Source organism: Sprattus sprattus (assembly GCF_963457725.1).
Source record: "Sprattus sprattus genome assembly, chromosome: 5".
Classification (NCBI taxonomy): domain Eukaryota; kingdom Metazoa; phylum Chordata; class Actinopteri; order Clupeiformes; family Clupeidae; genus Sprattus; species Sprattus sprattus.
In genome coordinates this window covers 28,180,936-28,203,673 of record NC_137924.1, presented here as the reverse complement: position 1 = coordinate 28,203,673, position 22,738 = coordinate 28,180,936, and the positions used below count along the sequence as shown (strand labels likewise).

At 43.3% G+C, this 22,738-nt stretch overlaps 1 protein-coding gene across 1 annotated transcript in view; it reads left to right on the top strand.

The window, feature by feature from the left end:
• Nucleotides 1-22,738, top strand: part of fstl1b (follistatin-like 1b) — a 50,075-nt gene that overhangs the window by 22,687 nt on the left and 4,650 nt on the right. The window contains exons 3-8 of the mRNA XM_080838198.1: nt 9,991-10,092; nt 10,533-10,662; nt 12,517-12,549; nt 14,612-14,742; nt 17,288-17,406; nt 20,141-20,253. Coding sequence (XP_080694324.1) covers nt 9,991-10,092; nt 10,533-10,662; nt 12,517-12,549; nt 14,612-14,742; nt 17,288-17,406; nt 20,141-20,253 — 628 coding nt within the window. The remainder of the gene's footprint in view (nt 1-9,990; nt 10,093-10,532; nt 10,663-12,516; nt 12,550-14,611; nt 14,743-17,287; nt 17,407-20,140; nt 20,254-22,738) is intronic.

Sequence of the window (22,738 nt, the reverse complement as noted above, 5' to 3'; positions counted from 1 at the left end):
GTATTGGCTGCCTCTATACTCCTCAGTGCTGGGTAAATTGGGAGTCATATCTTACTTTATGTGCCCACAGTGCTCATCTTTGTTTATCAGCTTGTGGGAGTAAGAATCGATGGGCAAAAGTCAGTGTCTCTCTCTCTCTTTCTCTCTCTCTTTATCTCTCTCTCTTTCTCTTTCGCTCTTTATCTCTCTCTCTCTTTCTCTCTCTCTCTCTCACTCTCTCTCTCTCTTAGTCCCTCTCTCTCTCTCTCTCTCTGCCTCACTGCATTTCCAAAGATTTACCACCCATTATCTGACTTTCATTGTGTGCAATCACACATTGTTCTTTTTAAGTGTTATTATTATCCCGGCCATTTATGGCATTTATAAATCGCTTTGGACAAAAGCATCTGCTAAATACTCCACCTCTAGTGGTATGCCGAGGACCTCAATGTTGTAACCCTGTACCGAAGATGTACCCAACTGTGACCCTTACTAAACTGAAGTACGCACCAAACTGGCCTACCGTTACACCCAACATGTGATTTGTTGTATACTTATCTCGCAATCTAACACAAGCTAACTCATCAGTATATCCACTTAAAGCTTTGCCAATAACTCCATGAATTCAAATTATAATAGCCAGCTGCAGAAACGTTTCAACTGCTCTTTTTCAAATGTTTGAATATGCTCTGTAGCATTTGTTGTGGATGACAGAGATGCGAAAAAAATCTGTGACACGTAAACACAAACGCATGCAACGGCAGAATATTGAATTTAGAATATAACATGGTAAGGATATATGCAGTTGCATAAGCAGTTGATTCCATAGTGAGTGGAGCTAGGCTGGATAGGATGTATGTGAGCAATTCATATAATATAATATAATTAGGGCTGTCAATAGATAAAAAAAAAATTTCACATTTTGAAATTCATTAATCTAGATTAATCACGATTAAATTATTATTATTATTATTTTTAAACTAGTAATCACTCCAGACAGCGTGTATTTTAGACAATGTTGAAAAAACTTTTGTGACAACGCGATTGCTATCGGCAAAGCATCATGGGAAGTTTAAAAGAAAATGTCATCAGGAGAGGGATAAACGAAGGGAAATCTACTGTAAAGATATTTCTGCTACGTTGTCGATGCAGATTCTAATGAGACTGTTCTCCACAACAACATGGATTAGACGTCGATGGTTGGACTATGATAGTAGTTTTATAACAATCGTTGCCGCAAGAAAAAAAAAGATTCTCTCGTTTGTTGTGCCTCCTCCGTTGTAGCATACAACGTGAAGGCTTGGCAGATGCCGGTCGTGTGTAATGTGTAGGCTATTTCATTCCGTTCTTGCAATGTGAATAATTTGATTTCATGCTCTTGTGCTTGTTTGTGTGAACAAGTGCATTTATCTGTTGCTGTCCGAGTTCAATAAAGGCAGGCTATTCATAAAAAACGTACGTAAATATGTGATTAGTTTTGAACAGTTGTGACATTGACTGCTTCAGACTCTGGTTCGGACAAAACATTAATGGCCGGTTGTTCTTTGTTGTGACTTCTGTAAAACACCAACGACACCTAAATTAATTAGCTGTTCGGCTCTGGCTTCTGAGTTTTCCAACCTCCCCCCTCCAGAGAATGCTAGAAACAAGCGCTCTGTTCCGTTTTCCCTACCTACCGTACCTACCATCCTTAGTGTGAGTATGTAGGGTGTTCCGTTTTCCGTTTTCCGATTTCCCATTTCCGCGTCGAAAAGAAGTATACCCAAAGGACCCGTATCTGTACTCATAACGGTCAAAACGCTGAGTGTGGAAGCAGGGTACACTGTCCATTCTCAACGGCCGCCATCTTGTCAACGTAGCGGAAGAGGCGGACCCAGGCAGAGCCGCTCAGCTCGAAAAGACGAACGCGGGGCTTGTCGCGATCGTAATTTCCGGTAAGTGCACCACGGAGTATTAGATTTGGAACAGCACTCACCTGCTGAGAATCTGCGTACCTAGTGAGTGTGTACTGTGTACTGCGTATAAGTATAGGTACGGTAGGTACGGTAGGTAGGGAAAACGGAACATAGTGCAGGTCATGCCCCACACAGTTAGCTAGTTAGCCCAGCTAACATGTTAGCATAAATGCTAGCGAGACCTAGCATGTCAGGGTTGAAAATAGATAGCAAACCTCTTCCATAAAAGATTTGAAACAGGGAAAGAAGAGGTGACAGGGAGAAGAGTAACGTTAGAGCGGGAGAAGGAGGGGGGCACGAACTCAGACCACCCAGGGAACTGTGTGCGTGTGTCAAAATAAAACTCCTCTTTGACGTGTAAATTAATTCCGCACACCGGAAGTAAACAAAGTTGCGTTAACGGCATTAAAATATCTTTACGCGTTAATCGCGGTCACATTAATCTCATAGATTAACGCATTAACGCTGACAGCCCTAAATATAATATAATATAATGTAATGTAATGTAATGTAATGTAATGTAATGTAATGTAATAACTATAACATAACTAGTTCTTCCATTCACCCAAGTGGCTTTTCTGACCATCATTTGGTGATGATTGATTTAATGATTGAACAGCAGCACCACATCTAAGGTACTATTGGCATTTTACTGTAATACAACTCTGTTATGTGATAAGGCCTTTGTGATATGTTTGCATTGAGGGATGTGGACGGATAGGGGAGAAGATGCATTTTGGGGAGTATATCCCAATGGTGGGAGGTGGGTAGAGCGAAAATTAAAACATTCTGCCAGCAGTTTATTTATAGTAGTACTTTTATGGTGAAGAGGACTATTGAGAGGCTGGAGGATGAGATAAACAAAATGGAGAAAGAACTAGGGCAAAACAATTTGGGTGTAGTTAATGAGGTTATGGAGAAGAAGTCTGAGGTCTCTCTTATAGGAGGGGGTAAAGAGTGCCTTAATTAGGGCAAGATGATATGGATGCTCTGACTATGGTCTTCTTCGATCTTGAGAATATGTTTTATGTGGATCTTTATGGGCCTCCTGCCTGTGACCCTGCTCACGCTGCCCAGTAGCTAGAGGGTCTTCCTGGACTGAACATGGGGGACAGAATGACGTTTCAGGAAGTCACTGACTAACTGCTATGTACAGCCTGGTGCCTGCAGGGTACCTCTGGAAGTCCAGTTAGCACAGAGTTGGAAGAATTGGGATGGTATTGTTTTCTTCGATACCCCAGAATGGAGGCCTTTTGCAGTCTTTAATAAGAGGTCCCTCAACATGGTGTGCATGAAGGTGAAACAACAGTGTGTGCTGAGAAGAGTGAAGGCATAGAGATAGCCAGAAGTGTTTGGGCCAGAATGACATTATGCCTTATTCTACTGTTTGGTGGGGGGGGGGGGGTTCTACGATTGTACGGTTCTCTCTCTCTCTCTCTCTCCCCCCCCCCCCCCCCCCCCCCCCCACCTTCTGTCTCTGTTGTCTCTTTGTCATGGATGGTGAAGTGCTGGACCACACTCTTGCTCCCCTCCTGTGCTCGTTAGCCAGTGGAAGTCAGAGAGCAGTACCACAGCATACCACAAAGGCTGCTCTCACACACACACACACACACACACACACACACGCACACACAATTCAATCTCTTCTCTCGCTTTTTCTCTCTGTCTTTCTCTCTCTTGATTCAGAGCTCATGCTCACATGCTCCACACAGTCACCGGGTCGTGACCTCTTCTCTGGTGTGTGTGTGTGTGTGTGTGTGTGTGTGTGTGTGTGTGTGTGTTTGTGTGCAGACACTTTAAGGGAAAGTGCATTCGTGTGTGTGTCTGTATGGTTCACGCTACAAGAGTGTGTGTCTATCTATGTGTCTGGTTGCGTATCTAAAATTGTGTGTGTGCGTGTCAGTATATATGTGTGTGGGTGTAAATGTGTTGGGTATATCTGTGTGTGTGTGTGTGTGTGTGTGTGTGTGCAGATTTGTGCTTGTGTGTCTGAATGTGCCCTAAGGGATTGTGAGTGCAGTCATTAAAGCTGAGGATGGAGTGGTGGAGTCAGAGATAGAGGAATGACTTTAATCAGTCAATTAGGCGTGGAGCTGCACTGCGCTTCACATTGAGCAGGGAGGCAGCCTCCCGTCCAGAGCTGTCCAGCACTGGACCTCCTCTGCATCACTCAGCAGGCCTCGCTCTAGGAACCGTTGCATATTTATCCAGTGCTTGTGTCTTTGTATGTGTGTGTGTGTGTGTGTGTGTGTGTGTGTGTGTGTGTGTGTGTTTGTGTGTGCATGTGCCATATCGGTTTTCATTAAAGATGAAAATGAAAAAAAGTTTTAGGTCTGTGGTCAATGCTCTCTCCAGTTTGTGTGTGCCGGTGTGTGTGTGAGAGTGTGTGTGTGTGTATTTTGTGTGTTTTGTGTGTGCATGTGCCATATCTGTTTTCATGAAATGAAAAAACAGTGTTAGGTCTGTGGTCAAGGCTCTGTCCAGAATTTCATCCTGCAGTACTTTGCTTTGCTCCACAGAGAATGTTTACTCTCTGTCTCGGGCTCTCTCTGTGAGAGAGAGTGTGTGTTTTAGAGTATGTGGTTGTGTGTTTGTGTGCGTTTGTGTGTCTGTCATTTCTCCCTGGCCTGAGAAATCTCACAAAGTAAACACTAGGAGCTATGTTCAGACTATCCTGCAGAGAGAGAGAGAGACAGAGAGAGAGAAAGAGTGCAAGAGAGCAAGAGCGAGAGAGAGGTGAGAGAGTGTAAGTATTTGAGCAGAGCCTTCTCATGTATGCCGTCATTATTCCATTCCTCTTAGTCTACCTCAAGCTCTCATGTCCGCTTATGCATGTTTGTGTGAGAAGGTTCATGTGTATCCTCTCCATCTATATCCCCTCTCTCTCTCTCTCTCTCTCTCTCTCTCTCTCTCTCTCTCTCACTCTCCCTCTGTGTTAGTGTATGTGTGTACATGTGTGTGTGTGTGTGTGTGTGTGTGTGAGTGAACATGTGTGTGTGTGTGTGTGAGTGTGCGTGTGTGTGAGTGTGTGTGTGTGTGTGTGTGTGTGTGTGTGTGTGTGTGTGTGTGTGTGTGTGTGTGTGTGTGTGTGTGAGTGTACAGTATGTGTGTATGTGAGTGTACAGTATGTGTTTGTGTGAGTGTGTGTGTGTGTGTGTGTGTGTGTGTGAGAGTGTACATATGTGTGTGAGTGTACAGTATGTGTGTGTGTGTGTGTGTGTGTGTGTGTGTGTGTACATGTGTGAGTGTGTGTGTGTGTGTGTGTGAGTGTGTGTGTGTGTGTGTGTGTGTGTGTGTGTGTATGTGTGTGTCTGTGTGTTTGTGTGTCTGTGTGTCTATGTGTATGTGTGAGGTGTGTGTACTGAGCTCTTCTCAGACTCATTTTCCCATGAGGCTTTTGGCTTCTCCGGGTTTCATTACTCAAACCTGACAAGTGGAGCCAAAATGGCTCACAAGAGACTCAACCTTGGTGCAGTTGCCCCATTTACTACTTTACTTCATGCATCTCCTCAACTCGGTCAACATCTGTTATCTGGCCGCTATTACCTCACTAAAAATGGCTCTTGAATCTCTTTCAGATAAATAATTGTAAGTATAATGGGGCTGGATAGCAGTAATAGCCCAGTCCGGGACTGAAAAAAGAATAGGATGAAGGGACTGCAGGAGATGACATACTCAGGGAGACGGATAGAGGGAGATGGGAGGAGAGAAAGGAAGAGAGAAATGCTGTTAGCCACGCTACCAGGGCGATAATCCTATCAGACAGCAGGATAGGTGGAGGGTCACTGCACAAGATGCTCAGGAATCCCTTTTTCTTTCTTTCTTTCTTTTTTTCTTTCTCCCTCCTTTCCTCTTTCTCTCTCATTCCCTGGCACTGTTTCTCTTTCCCCGTCCCTAGAATGTGCTGTCCTGCAGTCTCCCATCGCCATGGAAACCCACGCATTTTGGATTTAGCTGAGCTAAAGAGCAGCGCTACAGATCATTAGCTAAATGTCAGCGTGCCTCTATGGGCTATATTTAGAGGGGGGGTCTGGGTTTGGGGCATATCGAGCTGGCCGCCTCTCCAGAACCTAGGAGCAGAAGGTCTGTTAGCAAGACCACAGGTCTGTTAGCATCCTTTGCTAGACCTCATCATAGCTTTAATGTCAAGTCTTCATAAGGGTCCAAGGCAGTTCCCTTCAATGTTGGCAGTTCCCTTGGGTCCATTAAGGTGAAACATCCGCTTGTTTAGGAATTTGAAAAGCAGTTGCTCTCAATGTTGATACAATAAAACCGTCTGCTATGCTTCGCTGTTACTGTAAGCTGCAGCTGTACTGTACTAGGGCTCAACTAGTAGAGCAGTGGTAACTTCACTCAAGGTCATGGGTTTGACACCTGGGGAGCACACACACCGATGAAAGTGGATATCTATAAACTAAACACTTCTATTAGGTGCTATACACTTCTATAAGGTGCTATAAGGTATATAAGGTGCTACGAGAAAAGCTTCCAGTGTGTGTACAGAGTTAAAACAGCATATTAGCACCTGGATTTAAAGGGTTTTGAGTGGTTGTAGTTTTTCTGTTTGTTTGTGCATGGTGCAGTGTGGGGGATGCTGCATTAAAATGATCAGGGACGATGAGTGGTGTGATGAGTAGGATCAAGTCCTGGTGAAAGTACCTCATCTGAGAGTGTCATTACTTTATGCGTGTGATTATGTTGGTATATGAGATAATGTGTGGTGTGTGTGTCTGTGTGTGTGTCTGTGTGTGTGCGTGTGCGCGCGTGTGTGTGTGTGTGTGTGTGTGTGTGTGTGCTTGTTTGAGAGAGAGAGATGGACTGAGAGAAAGAGAATCTATGTGTATATATGGGTATAAGATTTTTAGTTCATAAGAAGGGAAGTTGTGTGTCCTTGGTGTGTCAGTATGTGTCTACTCATGATACACTGAAAAAGGTTAGCACTGAGGACACTGCAGAGTGTACCCCTATGGGTGGATGATGTGTTAACAGGGTATGAGTCACAGTGTGTGTGTGTGTGTGTGTGTGTGTGTGTGTGTGTGTGTGTGTGTGTGTGTGTGTGTGTGTGTGTGTGTGTGAGTGTGTGTGAGAGTGTGTGTGTGTGTGTAATCTTGGAGACAGGGTGGGGGTGAGGCCATGGGAGTAGTGGAAAGGAAAACACTGCTTGCAATTTCCAGATGTGGCAACACCCTCTATTAAAAACACATACACACATTTATCGACATTTGGCCCCCATTCCTAGATTATTCAACTGCTTTCAGTAGGGTGAGGACATCTCAGTAAGGGAGTAGATGAACCCTTAGAACTTGGTAACAAAAGAACAGAAAAAAATAAAAGAAAATAGCTGTAATATAATAATTATAATAATAATTGTTCAGTCTCCCAGCTCTTGAGACATATTCTACCAGTGAGCTCATCTGTCCTCGCTCTTTCTCTGTCTTTGTTTGACGTTTCACTCTAGAAGCCTTTTGGCTTAACAGATGCCTTTGCAGAGAAAGCCCCTTGAGTGAACAGCTGTTTTTCGCCGAGTGCTACTCTACTCAACGCTCTGTTCCCTTCTGCGTTATGATCCCCTCCTCCTCTCAGCTCTTTCCATTGTCCATATCTGCAGCCAGATCTGCTTAGCGGGTCAAGAGCGGGTCGTGTAAAAATAACTCCCCTCCTTAGGCCTCCTGGACTTCTCAGTCCACCTGTACCTATTCTTCACACTCCCATGGCCTGGAGAAGTGTCTCTCGCTTCTTCATGAGTTTGTGTGTGTGTATGTGTGTGTGTGTGTGTGTGTGTGTGTGTGTGTGTGCGTGTGGCTGAGACTGCTGGGATCTTATTGCTTTATTAGTCACTGGCTGGCTGAGGTTCATGTGAGCCTGGAGAACACCAGGAGGGGGGATTAGGGGTGTTTAGAGTGTTTTACTGTAAAACAGCATTCAGGGTCAGCGCAACTTGGCAGCTGCTGATTGGCTGGCTTTGGGACCATGTGACCGGGAAACTTTGAGGAGGCTGGGGTTCACAGAAGGAAGAGAAGGAGGAGAAAAAGATAGACAAAGAGAGAGAGAGGGGGGAAAATAGGGAGAGAGAAAGAGAGAGGGGGGGGGAAAGAGAAAGAGAGAGGGAGAGGGGGAAGAGGTACAGAGAAAAAGAGAGGGGGAAAGAGGGTGAGAGAAAGAAGGAGAGAGAGGAGGAAAGAGAGAGAGAGGGGGAAAGAGGGAGAGAGAAAGTGAGAGAGAGGGGGAGAGAGAAAGAGAGGGGGGAAGAGGGAGAGAAAAAGAGAGAGTGGGAAAGGAATGTGAGGGAAGAAAGATGGGGAGGAGAAAGAACTTGAGGCTGACAGAATTATTCAGGATGATTTTGTGAAACTGAAAAAAAGAGACAGAGAGCGTTTGAGAAAAGTAGAAGTAAAAGAACAAATAGAGGAAAAGAGAAAGGCAAAAGAGAGAGGGATAGAGTAGACTTTAAGTGCTTATTGAGTTCATATTCTGGGGATGGTCTTGCCCTCTTCACCTTTTCCTCCGTCTGGCTGCTCCCTGCTGGTATGTAACAGAAATGCATCCCTCTCCCAGAACACCTCAGAGGAGGGCTGACCATACGGACTATGGGAAAGCAATGCATACAGAATGAAAATACTGTACATATAGTGGATAGTGCATTCAAATCATTGTGGCCATTTTCAGAAAGCAAAAATCACAAAGGTCTAGATTCTAGCAATACTAATTTAAAATATGCATCATGTTTTTTTTTTACTTCACAAAGGGTATGTTTTAGTAGTAGGTGCTGTTGATTCAGTGATTTTATTTTTATTGTCTTAATTAACATCTGTAAACACAAACACAACACGGTTGGCATGGTAACGTCGCATCTTTCCCGCTACCTGTGCACGGTCCCGGTTTAGTCTCCGTCCCGTTGTGTGTGGATTTGCACACCTGGTAATTCACTGGCATCCTGGAGGACACAGTTATTATTGGGTCCCGAGCCGCGGCTGCGATCGCCCTTCTTTTCCCAAGGAGAATGTCCCGTTGTCACGGAAACCAGTGTGCTGGGGGCCTGGTGGGACGAAGGTGTTGAGATTTCACCATGTCTGTCCATTTACATCAGTAGGAGTGTGTGTGTGGGTGTGTGTATGTGTGTGTGTGTGTGTGTGTGTGTGTGAGAGAGAGAGAGCGAGAGAGAGAGAAAGAAATAGATGAGTGTTAAAGCAAATTACCTGTCACCATGAATGCAATGGCTGTGGTCACTGTGGTTGTCTGAGTTTGAATCTGAGAACATTGCAGTCATGTGTCAAAACACAACTTGACATTTAGGGTGAAGAGGACTGAGGTTGTGTGTGTGTGTGTGTGTGTGTGTGTGTGTGTGTGTGTGTGTGTGTGTGTGTGTGTGTGTGTGTGCGCGCGCATATGTGTGTGTGTGTGTGTGTGTGTGTGTGTTTGTGTGTGTGTGTGTGTGTGTGTTGTATACAAATTTCAGTTCCTTGTACTTGTATCAGAAACAATTTTCATATCTCAGTGTTACGGCTTTCCCTTTTTAACAGTTTCAGTGGTAAACCAAAGCAGCTTGTGTGCATGTTTGATGTGTTGTATTGTGTGTATGTGCGTGTCTGCAAGTGTGAAGTGTGTGCAGTTGCAGCCTGTGTATGTAGGTCTTTTCTTTTCTTTTCTTTTATTTATCTTCAAGTATGAGAGAGGTTCCTGTTTCTGATTACACTAGTATTTGAGAGCAGTTTAAAAATCCATCCACTTTCATGCAAAACCATATTATAGGTACAAAGGGTAAACTATTCTGGAATGAAGTGGCGTCCTTCTCCTTAGTGTAGAAAAGTGAGTGGACGCTGCCATCTAGTGGTGATGTACTGTATTGTCGCCAAAGCAGTGCAAGAGAACTATCAGGACATATCTTATTATTAGCTGATGTTTCCTCAAGACGGATTAAATTGTTTGTTGGTTTCATGTGATATTTTTGCTTCACATTTGAATTCATAAACAAATATCCTGACAAAAACCTCTCCTTCTCTTTGATATATCTCATCTGATTGTGTGTGTATGTCTTTTTGTGTTTGTTTCTACGCAGGAGGTGCAGAGCAAGTCTAAAGTGTGTGCTAACGTGTTCTGCGGAGCTGGGAGAGAATGTGCTGTGACTGAGAAAGGAGAGCCCAGCTGTCTTTGCATTGAAGTCAGTCACACAAACACAAACACAAATACATACAAACAAACATTTCAAAGATTATACACAGTTAATAACTAATGTATACATTATTATCAAGCTTTGCTAGATCATGCAGACTTATTTGAAAGCTCACACTCACAAATATTCAGCTACAACAGTGTCCAATGGTGCACAACAGTATTTGAGTATCAAAATGGGCTGCGCAGTATGTCAGTGCAGTCTCAATCTCATTACTCAAGAGAGACAATATCCACACAATACCATTACCATCTGTGTATTTGTATTTGATCTGCCATAGCATGTGTCTAATGTGTGTGTGTGTGTGTGTGTGTGTGTGTGTGTGTGTGTGTGTGTGTGTGTGTGGGTGTCTGTGTGTGTGTGTCTATGTGTATGTCTGTCTGTGTGAATGTGTCTGTGTGTGTGTGTGTGTGTGTGTGTCCTCGCAGCAATGCAAGCCCCACAAACGCTCGGTGTGTGGCAGCAATGCGAAGACGTACCGTAACCACTGTGAGCTCCACCGCGACGCCTGTTTGACCGGCCTGAAAATCCAGGTGGCCCACGATGGCCACTGCAAAGGTCTGTACTGTGTATTTGTGTGAGAGACTTATCATTATTTGTTCCTGTTTGTCTGTGTGTGTGTGTGTGTATGTGTGTGTGTGTGTGTGTGTGTGTGTGTGTGTGTTTGTGTTTGTGTTTGTGTGTGTTTGAGGGTTTGTGTGTGTGTGTAAAAGGGAGGCGAAAAGAGTGTGAGTGTGAGTGTGTGTGTGTGGGTGTGGGTGTGGGTGTGTCTGTGTCTGTGTCTGTGTCTGTGTCTGTGTCTGTGTCTGTGTCTGTGTGTCTCTGAGTGTGTTTGTTTGTTACAATATTAATAGCTAAATGCCACACAATGAAGTCAATGCAGTCATTGTTCCTACTCCTCTATTAAATGAAAATAATGATGCTTGACATATTTGTGTGGGGATTTGAATCTCACCAGACATGTAGGGCATTTAGCAACGGGCATCTAGCTGCCCGTTGTATGTGTGTTTTAAATAAACCTCCAGTGTGTGTACACAGTCCTGGTTCTGTAAATGGGTATTAAACTTAGCTGTTCACACTGAGCCTCATAACAGCCAATCAACACATTTTGTCAGAAGTACAGAGTGGATATTAGATTTCTTGTTGAGCTCAAATATCGACAGCCTTTCGGATGAATTGAGGGCTGCACCTTTAAGCGATTGAACATCAGGCCTCCAGTGGCCCGATCAGGGTAGTCAGAGTGGTTCTCTGCGGGAGTGTGTGTGTGTGTGTGTGTGTGTGTGTGTGTGTGTGTGTGTGTGTGTGTGTGTGTGTGTGTGTGTGTAGAAAGGAGAGCGAAGGAGAGCTCAGGCCATCAGGTATATGTACTCTGCGCGTGTATGTGTGCATGAGTGTGTGTGTGTGTGTCTGTGTGTGTCTGCAGAATGATTAGGTCAGTCAAGGCCCTTTGAGCCTTGGCAGGGCATCAACACTCAGGAGCTGGGGTCAACAGGGTTTGTTGTGACTGCCACAAAATGTGGCACTTCTGCCCTTAACACTACTGCAGTTGCCCGCCCGTGCAGGTGAACACCCCTGGAAAGAGAGTGAAAGAGTGTGTGTGTGTGTGTGTGTGTGTGTGTGTGTGTGTGTGTGTGTGTGTCTGAAAGAAACAAAGAGAGAATACTGTATATGTTTATGTACATGTGTGTATACAAGATTTTGTGTTTGATCTCTATGTGAAGTCTGAAATCCGTTGTGTAGATTTATGTGTTATCAACTCGTTATCTCCTCTTCAGCTCATTAAAGCTTGCATAGAGCCAACACTGATGACATGAATGCCAACCAATCACCTTCCTGCCACCGTCATCAGATGTTACATCTGCACACATAAACCTTTACTCTCTCTGAGGCTTTTTAACAGCCACTTTATGGCTTTACTTTTTCAAAACTAGGTGTGAAAGATGAGGTCACAAACATGCCAACTCCCATTGGCAATAATACAAAAATAAACACGCTGAGGTGAAAATTCCACGTACAGAGATAGGAAGTTCTACCCTGTACTGCATATCAACAGACTTGAGTAAATAATGATGCAACAGTTAGCAACAGCCACAAAATAAGACGCATTCATGCATTCATGGCTCAGAAACTTGTAGTGGACCTCCAGTCTAAATAAAGTACAAAATCGAAAAACATATTAGTACTATTTATTTATTTATTTTTTGCTTACATTTTTATTAGAGTATAAAAGTACTGATTTGAAGTGTTCTATTTGTTAGTTTATCACAACAGATCAGACATTTGAGGGAAATAAGGAGGCTTGTTTCTTAATTTAACTAGCAAATGGTCTGGCACAAACTAACATGTTGTTTTTCTCTCTTCTTCTTCTTCTTCTTCTTCTTCTTCTTCTTCTTGATTTCGCTCTCTTCACAGAGAAGAAGATGGACAAGGCTGCTGTCAGTCCTGGTGAGTTCTGTTACACATGGCAGTGGGCACCATTCAAACCTTTTCCAAAAGTAGATGGAAACTTTGATCACAAATACATTACAGATTAGACTATTTGTTCAAAACAAAAATGCAGATATTATGCATGTGATTTGTTTTTCATGGCAACATTAAATGTATACAAAGAACCCATAGGAAAGTTAGAAAGAGGGAACATTAAACCAGAAGAAAGATCGGATGTCAAGCCAGTAGATACAAAGGTACTTCATTTAATGGTGTGAATGCATATACTTCACATTATATTTCTTTTCTGAATTATCTATCTTATTTATTATGATTCCACCTTCCACCTTACATCTCTCTTTTTTCCCCCCAAAGATCAAAACGCCGCTTAGATTATCTTCGATTAGATTGAAGTAATAGTTTTCATATTCAAGAGGCACAATATTTTGGTATAATGTTGAGGGTTAGGTCATTAGGGCAGCTGCTCCCCTCACAGGGAAAAGAGGAGGAAGCCGCTGAAGGTACTGTGGTTATTGACATCATCATAGATCCTGCTGTTCGTACGGAGTCGTGTGTGAACTTTGTCTCCCACTTCCAGTTGTAGGGTCATTCCACCAGAGAGATAGGTTTGCTGTCCATCATCTTCTAATTCTGATAGATACATGACCCTCTCCTCATTCTTATACATCAGTATACCCATCCAGCTGCCATTTGCATAATCCATTCCTGTAAATCTGAAGTAGTAGACTCCTTTCACTGGAGCTGTGAAGAAACCTGTAGTTTTGCTATAGGCCTGTCCAATGTTGGTGAATACTTTGCTGTACACCAAGTACCTATCAGTGGTCCCTGCCTCAATGTATCCTGCAGACTCAAGCAGACCAACAGAGAAAGCCACCTTGCGGGTGTCCGATATCTCACTTAGATTCTTTATTTCAGCTTCAGCAGCTGCCAGTTTGGCCTCGACTATTATCAGCTTTTCCTCTTGAACGCCATTCTCTTGTTTTAGATTCTCCACTTCAATTGTGCTGGCTTCCATTTTGTCCTCCACTGCGCTCAGATCAGCTGCCTGAACTTCATTGTCTCTCATCACGTTCTCCACCTCAGCCTCGGTAGTTTCCTGCCTGGCCTTTAACACGGTCAGCTCAGCCTCATGTGCTGCACTTTTTTGAATCAGCTGCATCACATCAGTCCTCATGAATGTGAGGTCTATGTTTGTATCTGCCGTATCTCTCTTCACATGCTCCATATCAGTCTCGGTCACCGTGATTCTCTGAATCATGGCTTTCAGTTCCGCTTCTTTCTCAGCGGTCAGCTCTTTCAGATTTTCCACCTGAGTCTCACTGGCAATCAGTCTGTCACTAACCTGCGTAAGCTCATTTTTGGTGTTCTGTAGTTCATACTGAGTGAAGCTCAGAGTCATTCTCAGCTCCACTAAAATGATTCCTTGCTTTTCCACCATGTCTCTGAGTTCCTTGAGTTCAGCAGAGACGTCCAGCTGGGTAGAGACTGCAGCAGCAGCAGCCCCACTGCTCTGGCTCTCTGTGTGAACTTCAGTCAAGGTGCTCTGAGTCTGAGATCCACTCATGGAGAGCAGCAGCACCAGCAGTGTGATGACAGCCCTCATCTTTAACATCACTCCCTCTCTGACACTGTAGTTTTGTAGTAGCAGTAGCAGTAGAAGCAGTAGTAGTAGTTTTGTAGTAGCAGTAGTGCTATTTGCAGTAGTAGAAGTTGTAGAAGGCACCCTCTTTTATATGCCTCAGTTACTCATTATGTAAGAAATGTCATGGCGTTTTGAGGTTAAATAAATAAATAAAGTCCAGGGACACTGATCAGAATTGGAAACTGTAGATTTTCCAGGACATATCTGGTTATCAGTGGTGTGGGAAAATACAAACCTGTAGGGCAGGTGGGGCTCTATATTCTGTTCATCTGAGGCTGCAATCACTTAAGTGATTCCTTGCTTGTCCACCATGTCTCTGAGTTCCCACTGCACTGTTTTGTGCCTGTCTATCTGACCACCCTCTTTTTTGTCTGTCTGCCTGTCTGACCTCTCTCTTGTCTGTCTGTCTGTGTGCAGTTGTGTGCTATGTGGCGGACCGTAACGAGCTGCGCAGCCGCGTGATCCAGTGGCTGCAGGCTGAGGTGGTGCCAGACGGCTGGTTCGCCAAGGGCTCCAACTTCAGCGACATCCTGCACAAGTATTTCAAGGTGTGTGTGTCTGTGCGCATGTGTGTGTGTGTGTGTGTGTGTGTGTGTGTGTGTGTATGTGTGTGCAAGCTTGTGTTTTAACACAGATGTCGCTATATTTGTTCTATTGTATGTGATATGAAAATAGTTGCAGAAAAACAGCCCTTTTCCCTCATAGCACTCATATACCATCTAGCTTTACCTGTGCCAACACAGATCTTCACACCATGAACATATATAAATGTATACATTCAGATTTCATCATTTTTACAGACACTTTTATCCAAAACAACTCACATTAGAGGCAAGGCATATATTTTATAGTATGTGTGCCCCCGGTGAACCTTGTGACCTTGGTGTTCTACCTGTCTACTATATCAAATGGCTATGTGGGAAATATGAGTTTGAGACAACTGGTTGAATTATGGAGCTTTTCTGCTGATCTTTGCAGTCAAGATGTTCCCCAGGTGCGCTGTTAATGTGATACCTGAGTTGCCAAAGGCTAGAGCTCTGCCTTCAAAGAACACGGCCCTTTCAAGCCAAATGAAAGATGATGTACAGTAAGAGCAGCTTCAGGCAATACCCTTCTTTTTCCTCGAGTTTCCCCAGAATCAAACTGTGCGTTTCCCCAAAATCATACAATGAGTTTCCCTGGAAATCTACTGTGAGTTTCCGTGAAAATCTACTGTGAGTTTCCGTGGAATTCTACTGTGAGTGTCCGCGGAATTCTACTGTGAGTCTTAGTCTTTCTCTATTTTCCACTGGCCCCATGCAGCTGCTTCTCATATCTGGATGTCCATAGGGTGTCTCTTTTCTGCATTTGACCCCTATGCATGCTACTGTTACCTGGATGTACTGTATGTGGCAGGTCCTCCCTCAGAGAATCAAAGGTGCCTATCCAGCTGTTCTCATGTAATGGTATCCTTGAACTGATAGCTGTGTGACTATTATTGGTCTGTGTGTGTGATTACACACAAGGACAAGGAGTCACTGACTCTCAGGTGGCTGTGTGGGAGAATTTAGATAAGTGAATTCTGCTAGCTTTTTTTTTTTTTTAGCTCCCTTGCTCTTGCCTCTGCCAACCACACATCTCTGACCTCATCCAGTGGGTCTTAGTGCTGTAGTCCTTCATTATAATCACTTTTGACATATCAATAGGCAATCAGTAAAGACATAGAATTTCACTTAATGTTAAATTCAGCAGAATTCTCCTCACATTCCACTCTCTCATTTACTTCTCTGTAAATGAGAAACAACCAAAGTGGCTCAGACAGACCCATACTCTATTCCAGCCAATCAGCAGTGTGGCTTCAGGAGCATGGAAGGGAGGGGTGTATTTGATTGGCTGTTGAGCCCAAAGATCACCAACCTTCTGTCAATATCATGGACTGCACCTTTAATCCTGGTGTTCCCCACTTGCGTGTTCTAGCTCGCACAGCAGATGGAGAGCAACTGCAGGGCCTGAGTTCAGAAATGGCAACGAGGTTTATAGGTCATGTGACATGGTGGCGAACATGGGGACAAAAAGTCTGCATTGTTTAAAGTCCAGCATACATCAAGTTAAGTCAGCGCAGCGTAAAGTGGAACGCAGTTAGTAATATCCTCTGCGGTATATTATGTAGCCTAGCGTTAGTGCAGTCGGATTCTCCCAACATCATTGACTTTCTTAAGTCCTAATTAATTTAATATCCTTAATATCTTTCCTTGACCTTGTGACCTTTTCCGTTGAAGAAAGGCGGTAAGGAAAGGACATAGGAATGTTTTTGTGTTTGTGAGAGAGAAGAGAGATAGAGAGGTGAGTGTGTGTGTGTGTGTGAGAGAGAGAGAGGGAGAGAAGATAGAGAGAGAGGAGAGTGTGTGTGTCTGTGATAGAGAGAGAGAGAGAGAGAAGATAGAGAGAGAGGTGTGTGTGTGTAAGAGAGAGAGAGAGATGGAGAGATGAGAGATAGGGACGTGAGTGTGTGTGTGTGTGTGTGTGTAAGAGAGAGAGAGCGTGGGAGGGATAGAAACAGGCCAGAGAGGTGAATGAGTGCATTTGATGGTTTAAAGTCCCTGTGCTCCTGCCGGTGGCCAATCATTGTGAAGAGAGAGTCAGGGAGATGCTGTGAGAATGGACTTTGAGAGTAGGCCTGTTAAACTAATCATATTAATACTAAATAATCTCAAGCTTTAATTTGTGCCTCGCTTTGATATCAGCTGTTAATATAATCAGGGGTCATATTATTGGGGTGTAAATTGTTGATGATAGATCAGGTGTTACTCTACCCTGGTACCTTTTCGATCAGATCATTACATTTATTGACCCTGTCAGGATTTAGTAGAGATGAAGGTGGAATATGAAGATAAGATTAATATTTTATGTTGTCTTTTATCTGTATGTATCTATAAACTCTGTGTGAGGTTATTAAGTACAGTAAAGTTCAAGGACCAAGGACAGACACAAGTGCAAAATATTTACTTTCTTTCTTAATGTATTTCATGTTTTCCTTCCTTCCTTTCCTTCTTTCTTTCTTTCTTTCTTTCTTTCTTTCTTTCTTACTTTCTTACTTTCTGTCTGCATTTGTAGAACTATGACAACGGTGACTCTGAGATGGACTCTGCTGAGCTGCTGAAGTTCATCCAGCACAATGAGACCGCTATCGAAGTGAAGACCTATGTGGATGAGGAGAACAACCGCCTCCTCAGGTGAGAAAAAGAGAGAGAGAGAGGGAGTGAGTGAGTGTTAGAGAAAGAGAAAGAGTGAGTGACCAAATATTATACTGAAGGTGAAAGGACTGTAGCCATTCTGGAGTATTCTATTCCGGGCAAGTCAAGGTTATTTACATAGGACATTTCATACATAGAGGCAATATAATGTGCTTTAAGTAAATAAAAGCCAAAGGAAAAATAAAGTGATTGAATAAAGTGAAAAAAAAGATATGATATAAGACAGTATGATATACTGTATAAAATGCATAAGAATGCTAAACAATCAAAGATATAACTCTTAAAGTATATAATTAATAGAAAGTACCAAGTACGTAAAATATTAATTAAAATATATAACTAATTGAAGGACAGTACACCATACATAATTACAAGAGAAGTAATAAAGTTCAGAGTAAAGTGTAGTGAGAATAGAGTACAACCTTTAGAGCTCAATCATAGACACATGGAAAGAGAAATGTTTTAACCTGGATTTAGAAATATAAATCTAAACTATATAAAAATATAAATTTAGTTTGTGTACATTCAAAATAATGCAGACAGCATGTTTGTGAATCTGTAACAAAATGTATGATGGACAAAAATAATGAATTACAATAACACAGGATGTACAATACATCAATCTGGAAAAAACAGTGAAAGGAAAAGAAACTGGGCATCAGAACATGAGTAAGGCACGAACATGCCCATGTGGCAATACACAACACGGATCGGTTGGAATTCACATGCTATGAAATAAACACAGGCCTTTGAACAGGAGCTGCACAGTGTAGCTATTGATTGTGTTTTACTGCCTGACCTGTGGCAAGGTTAGTGTTCCCCCTAAAACCCACTAGATAACGTAGTATTGCTGAATGTCATTGAACCCATGCAGGCAGGCTATCTTAATAGGTTATGATGAGCTGCAAGTATGTGTCACTCCACCGTCACTGTAAGCATCTGGTAAAGGAGTGCATGATGACCTTTGTGTGTGTGTGTGTGTGTGGGAAGGGGGGGGGGGATGTCTTGTGTGTCTGTGTGTCACAGAGTACATGCAACAATAAACTGTATTGCATAACTCATTTCTTTCTTTCTGGCTCTCTCTTTTTCTGTTGTTATTTCTTTTTTGTTGTTCTTTTTCTGTTGTTATTTCTTTTTTGTTGTTCTTTTTCTGTTGTTCTTTTCTTTCTGTTGTTCTTTCTTTTGTTTCCTTATTTTCTCTTTCCTCCTGCGTTTTCATTCTCTCACAGTTGTAAATGCACATCAAAGCTCTCCACTTTAACAAAGCAACGTCCAGCTTTTCTACTGCACTCCATACTGACCTACCTGACTACTCTGTTCGTTATTCCTGTGACACACACATGCACACACACACACACACACACACACAGACACGATCCCTTGGCTAGCGTCATGGCTAATACAGATGCTAGCTAATACAGATGCTGCCCTATCTGAGTCGGCTGCCCTATCTGAGTCCCACACATCGCTCATGCTCAAACACAAACGGTTTACGGCAGAAGGCTCAATATCAACATATCTGGCTTGTCTTAACGCATAATGTAGGTTTATTCAATGTAATGTTTTATAATTTTGTAAACGGTTAACAGCATAAGGCTCAACGTCAACATATGGGGCTGGTCTTAACGCATAATACGGGTACATTTAATGTTAATTTTAATTGTGTTGTAAACGGTTAACAGCATAAGGCTCAACGTCAACATATGGGGCTATTTTGTATTACTGTTACTAGAAATGAATGCACTGCTTAACTAATAATTCAATAAACATGAAGCTTAACATCATAAACCTTGGTGGATTACCTGGCTCGTTGTAACAGTGTCGCAAAGTTAAGCAAGCGACTACGATCCGGTAACTACTACGCATGCGCGACTCAGATAGGGCAGCCGACTCAGATAGGGCAGCGACAGTGGTAGTGGACTGGCAGCCTGTTTGACTGGTTTGGGTCTGGCCTAGGGTCCAGTGGAGGGATTAAGGGCCTGCTCACACAGCGTAGTCTGTTCCTCTGTGTGCGGGAATCTCTTTTTAGTCAGCTCATCTGAGATAAAGAATGGGTGTCCAGGGGGGGCCTATAGACACGTTGCGCTCCCTCTCTCTCTCTCCCTCACTCTCTCTCTTTACCTCTCTCTCGCCCTCTCTCTCTCTCTCTCTTTCTCTCCCTCTCTCTCACTAACTGGATTGTATGCATCCCTCTGGAGTCACTCTGCCAATACTAAGCAGCAAAAAACAGTGACTGTGACAGTGCAGTATGTGACAGTAATGACTTTCAATAGTGATTGTGATCAGATCTAGCAGCTTTGAGCTGTGTGCACTCTGGAGGTTATGTCATGAACTATCTGTCTTAATTTTCATTCTGTTGCCCCAAGTGAATGCAGTGAATTGAATCATCTGTATTGCCCTTCAAAGAGCTGTTGGAGGTTTCTAGTGGTTATAAGAGTTCTGCTGATCAAAACAGCTACAATTTATTAAATGTTCTGAGGTCATTTTCTGATGTGTATGTCTCCCAGACATTTAGAAAATCATCATCTAATTGAACACATATAGTGTGTGACAGATATAAATGGCAAGATCCTTTACACACACTTATTTTCCCTCTCTCTCCTCTCTCTCTCTCTTTCTCTCTCTCTCTCTCTCTGTCTCTCTCTCTTGCTTAATCTGTCCATCAATATGTCTGTCTGTCTATTTATCAATCTGTCTCGTCTCTTTGTCTCAGGAGCCTGTGTGTGGATGCACTTATTGAGCTGTCTGATGAGAATGCTGACTGGAAACTGAGCTTCAACGAGTTCCTCAACTGCCTGAGGCCCGACTACAACCCACCTGAGAAGAGTAAGCACTCTCCCTCGTCACACCCACACTCCTATGGAATATGAGTATGAGCATATGCTTATATACTCATCTACTCAGTACATATAAAGAAAACTGTGTCTAACTTTATGTATACACTTACTGACTGTATGCACCTACTGACTGATGGCTTTATGATATTTAGACAGTCTCCCTAAAGATAACATTAGAAATATATAGTACAACCTACTTACACCATGAGTTCATTAGTTAATTCATCATTTGTGTAGCCTTATATTGAATATACCACTGAATCATTTAAAAAAACATGCAGGCATGCATTGATTGAAACTAAATGCATTGCAAGTCACATGTTATGAATTTGATATGCTGTTTTTCAAACACTGAACATTAACACTATATACTGACACTGTATAACAATATGCAGGGGAAAGTTTTCAGCAGTATTTTTTTCACACCATGCCCTCATTCCCCCCTCAGCAAAGTTGTACTACAAGGTTGTAAATGTGGCTTGTTGTTGGCCCGATTCAAAACCTCAACAAAAACAACTTAATTTTCCTGGCAGACTTTCCCAACACCCCTGCACTTATGGGTTGTAGATGGGAACGAGGTCTGTGCAATGTCAAGCTGACCTATGAGTGATTTGCGATGGCCCTTCATTTCATGCAGACCGCCTGTCTGTCTTAGTCAGCTATGGACCAGGCCTGGAGGCCATTAGAGGGCAGGAGAAGGAGAGGAGAACCGCTGAGGCACTGAGCAGGGGAAAGTAGGTGAAAGTTCCTGGAGTAGGGAGAGCGAGAGGGAGGGAGGGAGAGAGACAGAGGGAGGGAGGGAGAGACAGAGGGAGGGAGAGAGGGGGAGGGAGGGAGAGAGAGAGAGAGACAGAGGGAGGGAGAGAGAGAGAGAGAGACAGAGGGAGGTAGAGAAAGTTAAAGACAGGCCAGGAGGGTAGGATGGCAGGCAAGCAGGAGGGGGCATGTCAGGAACGAGGTGACATTAACACCCATAATATTCACACACACTCCATTAAACCATTAAACACAATGTGAACAACCTGCAAAACCTGGAGCTCCTAAGGACAGCTGAGAGAAGGGAAGATCAAGGACCAAGTTAACACAGACAGATTGCGAGTAAAAGAGAGAGAGAGAGAGAGAGCGACATAGAGGGAGAGAGAAACACTCACACCACAGTGTTTGGAGACGTGTCTTACAGGAAACAGATGCGTTGGAAGGCTCTGTGTTTCATGCTCTGGCATAACAAAATCTGTGGCTTGGAATCACTCTGGCATGCCTCTCCTGACTTTCAAACTGTGCAGACTTCACTGAACCACAGTGCTGCAAGCGTTCCATTCAGGGTTTTACTCTAGAGTGGTGTTGCTATGCAAATATCCAGAGAGGTTGCCTTTCCCCCACATACAATTGGAGCCATTTCAAACATTTAAAGACTTGGCTTACTCTGTACACTCACTTAGTTCCACTACTGTGTTTCATGTACTAGATAGATACTCTCTCTCTCTCTCTCTCTTTCTCTCTCTGAAAGTTCCTGGAGTAAGGACAGAGAGGGAGGGAGACATATTATATATATATACTGTATAATCACACACACATTTGATGTAGCTGTATTCATATAAAATAGGGAGCTCTAGTACTGTATATATGTGCAATGGGTTGATGTTGGTTGTGTACCTGTAGGGGTTCAAATGAGCCAAAAATACTAAGGTGGTCTGTGCAGTGTGGCCATTGCCTCATATCTCACAGTTAGTCAGCATTCATCTCTCACAGTGAGTCAGCATTCATGTTGTTACAGGCCAGCTTGAGTGGCTCTGTGAGATTATTTCACTAAAAAATCTGATTCTTCATAGCCCAGTTCTGTCCTACAGCATTTGAGAGAGAGATAGAGAGGGCGAGAGATAGAGAGAGAGAGAGAGAGAGAGAGAGAGAGAGAGAGAGTACAGTAGTATCCCTGTAAGCAAAATTACGTCCCCTCGACGTCCTGTAATGGTCTCTCTGAACGTTCTAAAAACGTAAATGTGTATGGTTCCCTTGACAACTCTAGGACGTTTTTCACAACGTTCCAAGACCGTCCCGAGGACGTTGCGGTGACAATTGCGAAACGTTTTCTATAGGTCCTAGGGACGTTCTGCAGGAAGTTGCAAGAACTTCCCTAGGACATTGCGGTGACGTCTGGAAAATGTGTTTCTATAGGTCCTGGGGACGTTCTGCAGGACGTTGCAAGAACGTCCTGAGGGCATTGTGGTGACTTCTGGGAAATGTGTTTTAGACGTCCTGGGGACGTTATTCAAGGACGGTAAAAGGACACACCGCGGACGTAGCAGGCACGGTGGGGGTAACGACCGTTTTTGCTGAGCTAAATGAAAAAAATTAAATAATAATAGATTACGGGCCGTCATTTTGCTTACAGGGTACACACACATACACACACACAAGTTCAAGTTTATTTATATAGCACATTTCATATGATATACATAGACACACACACACATGCT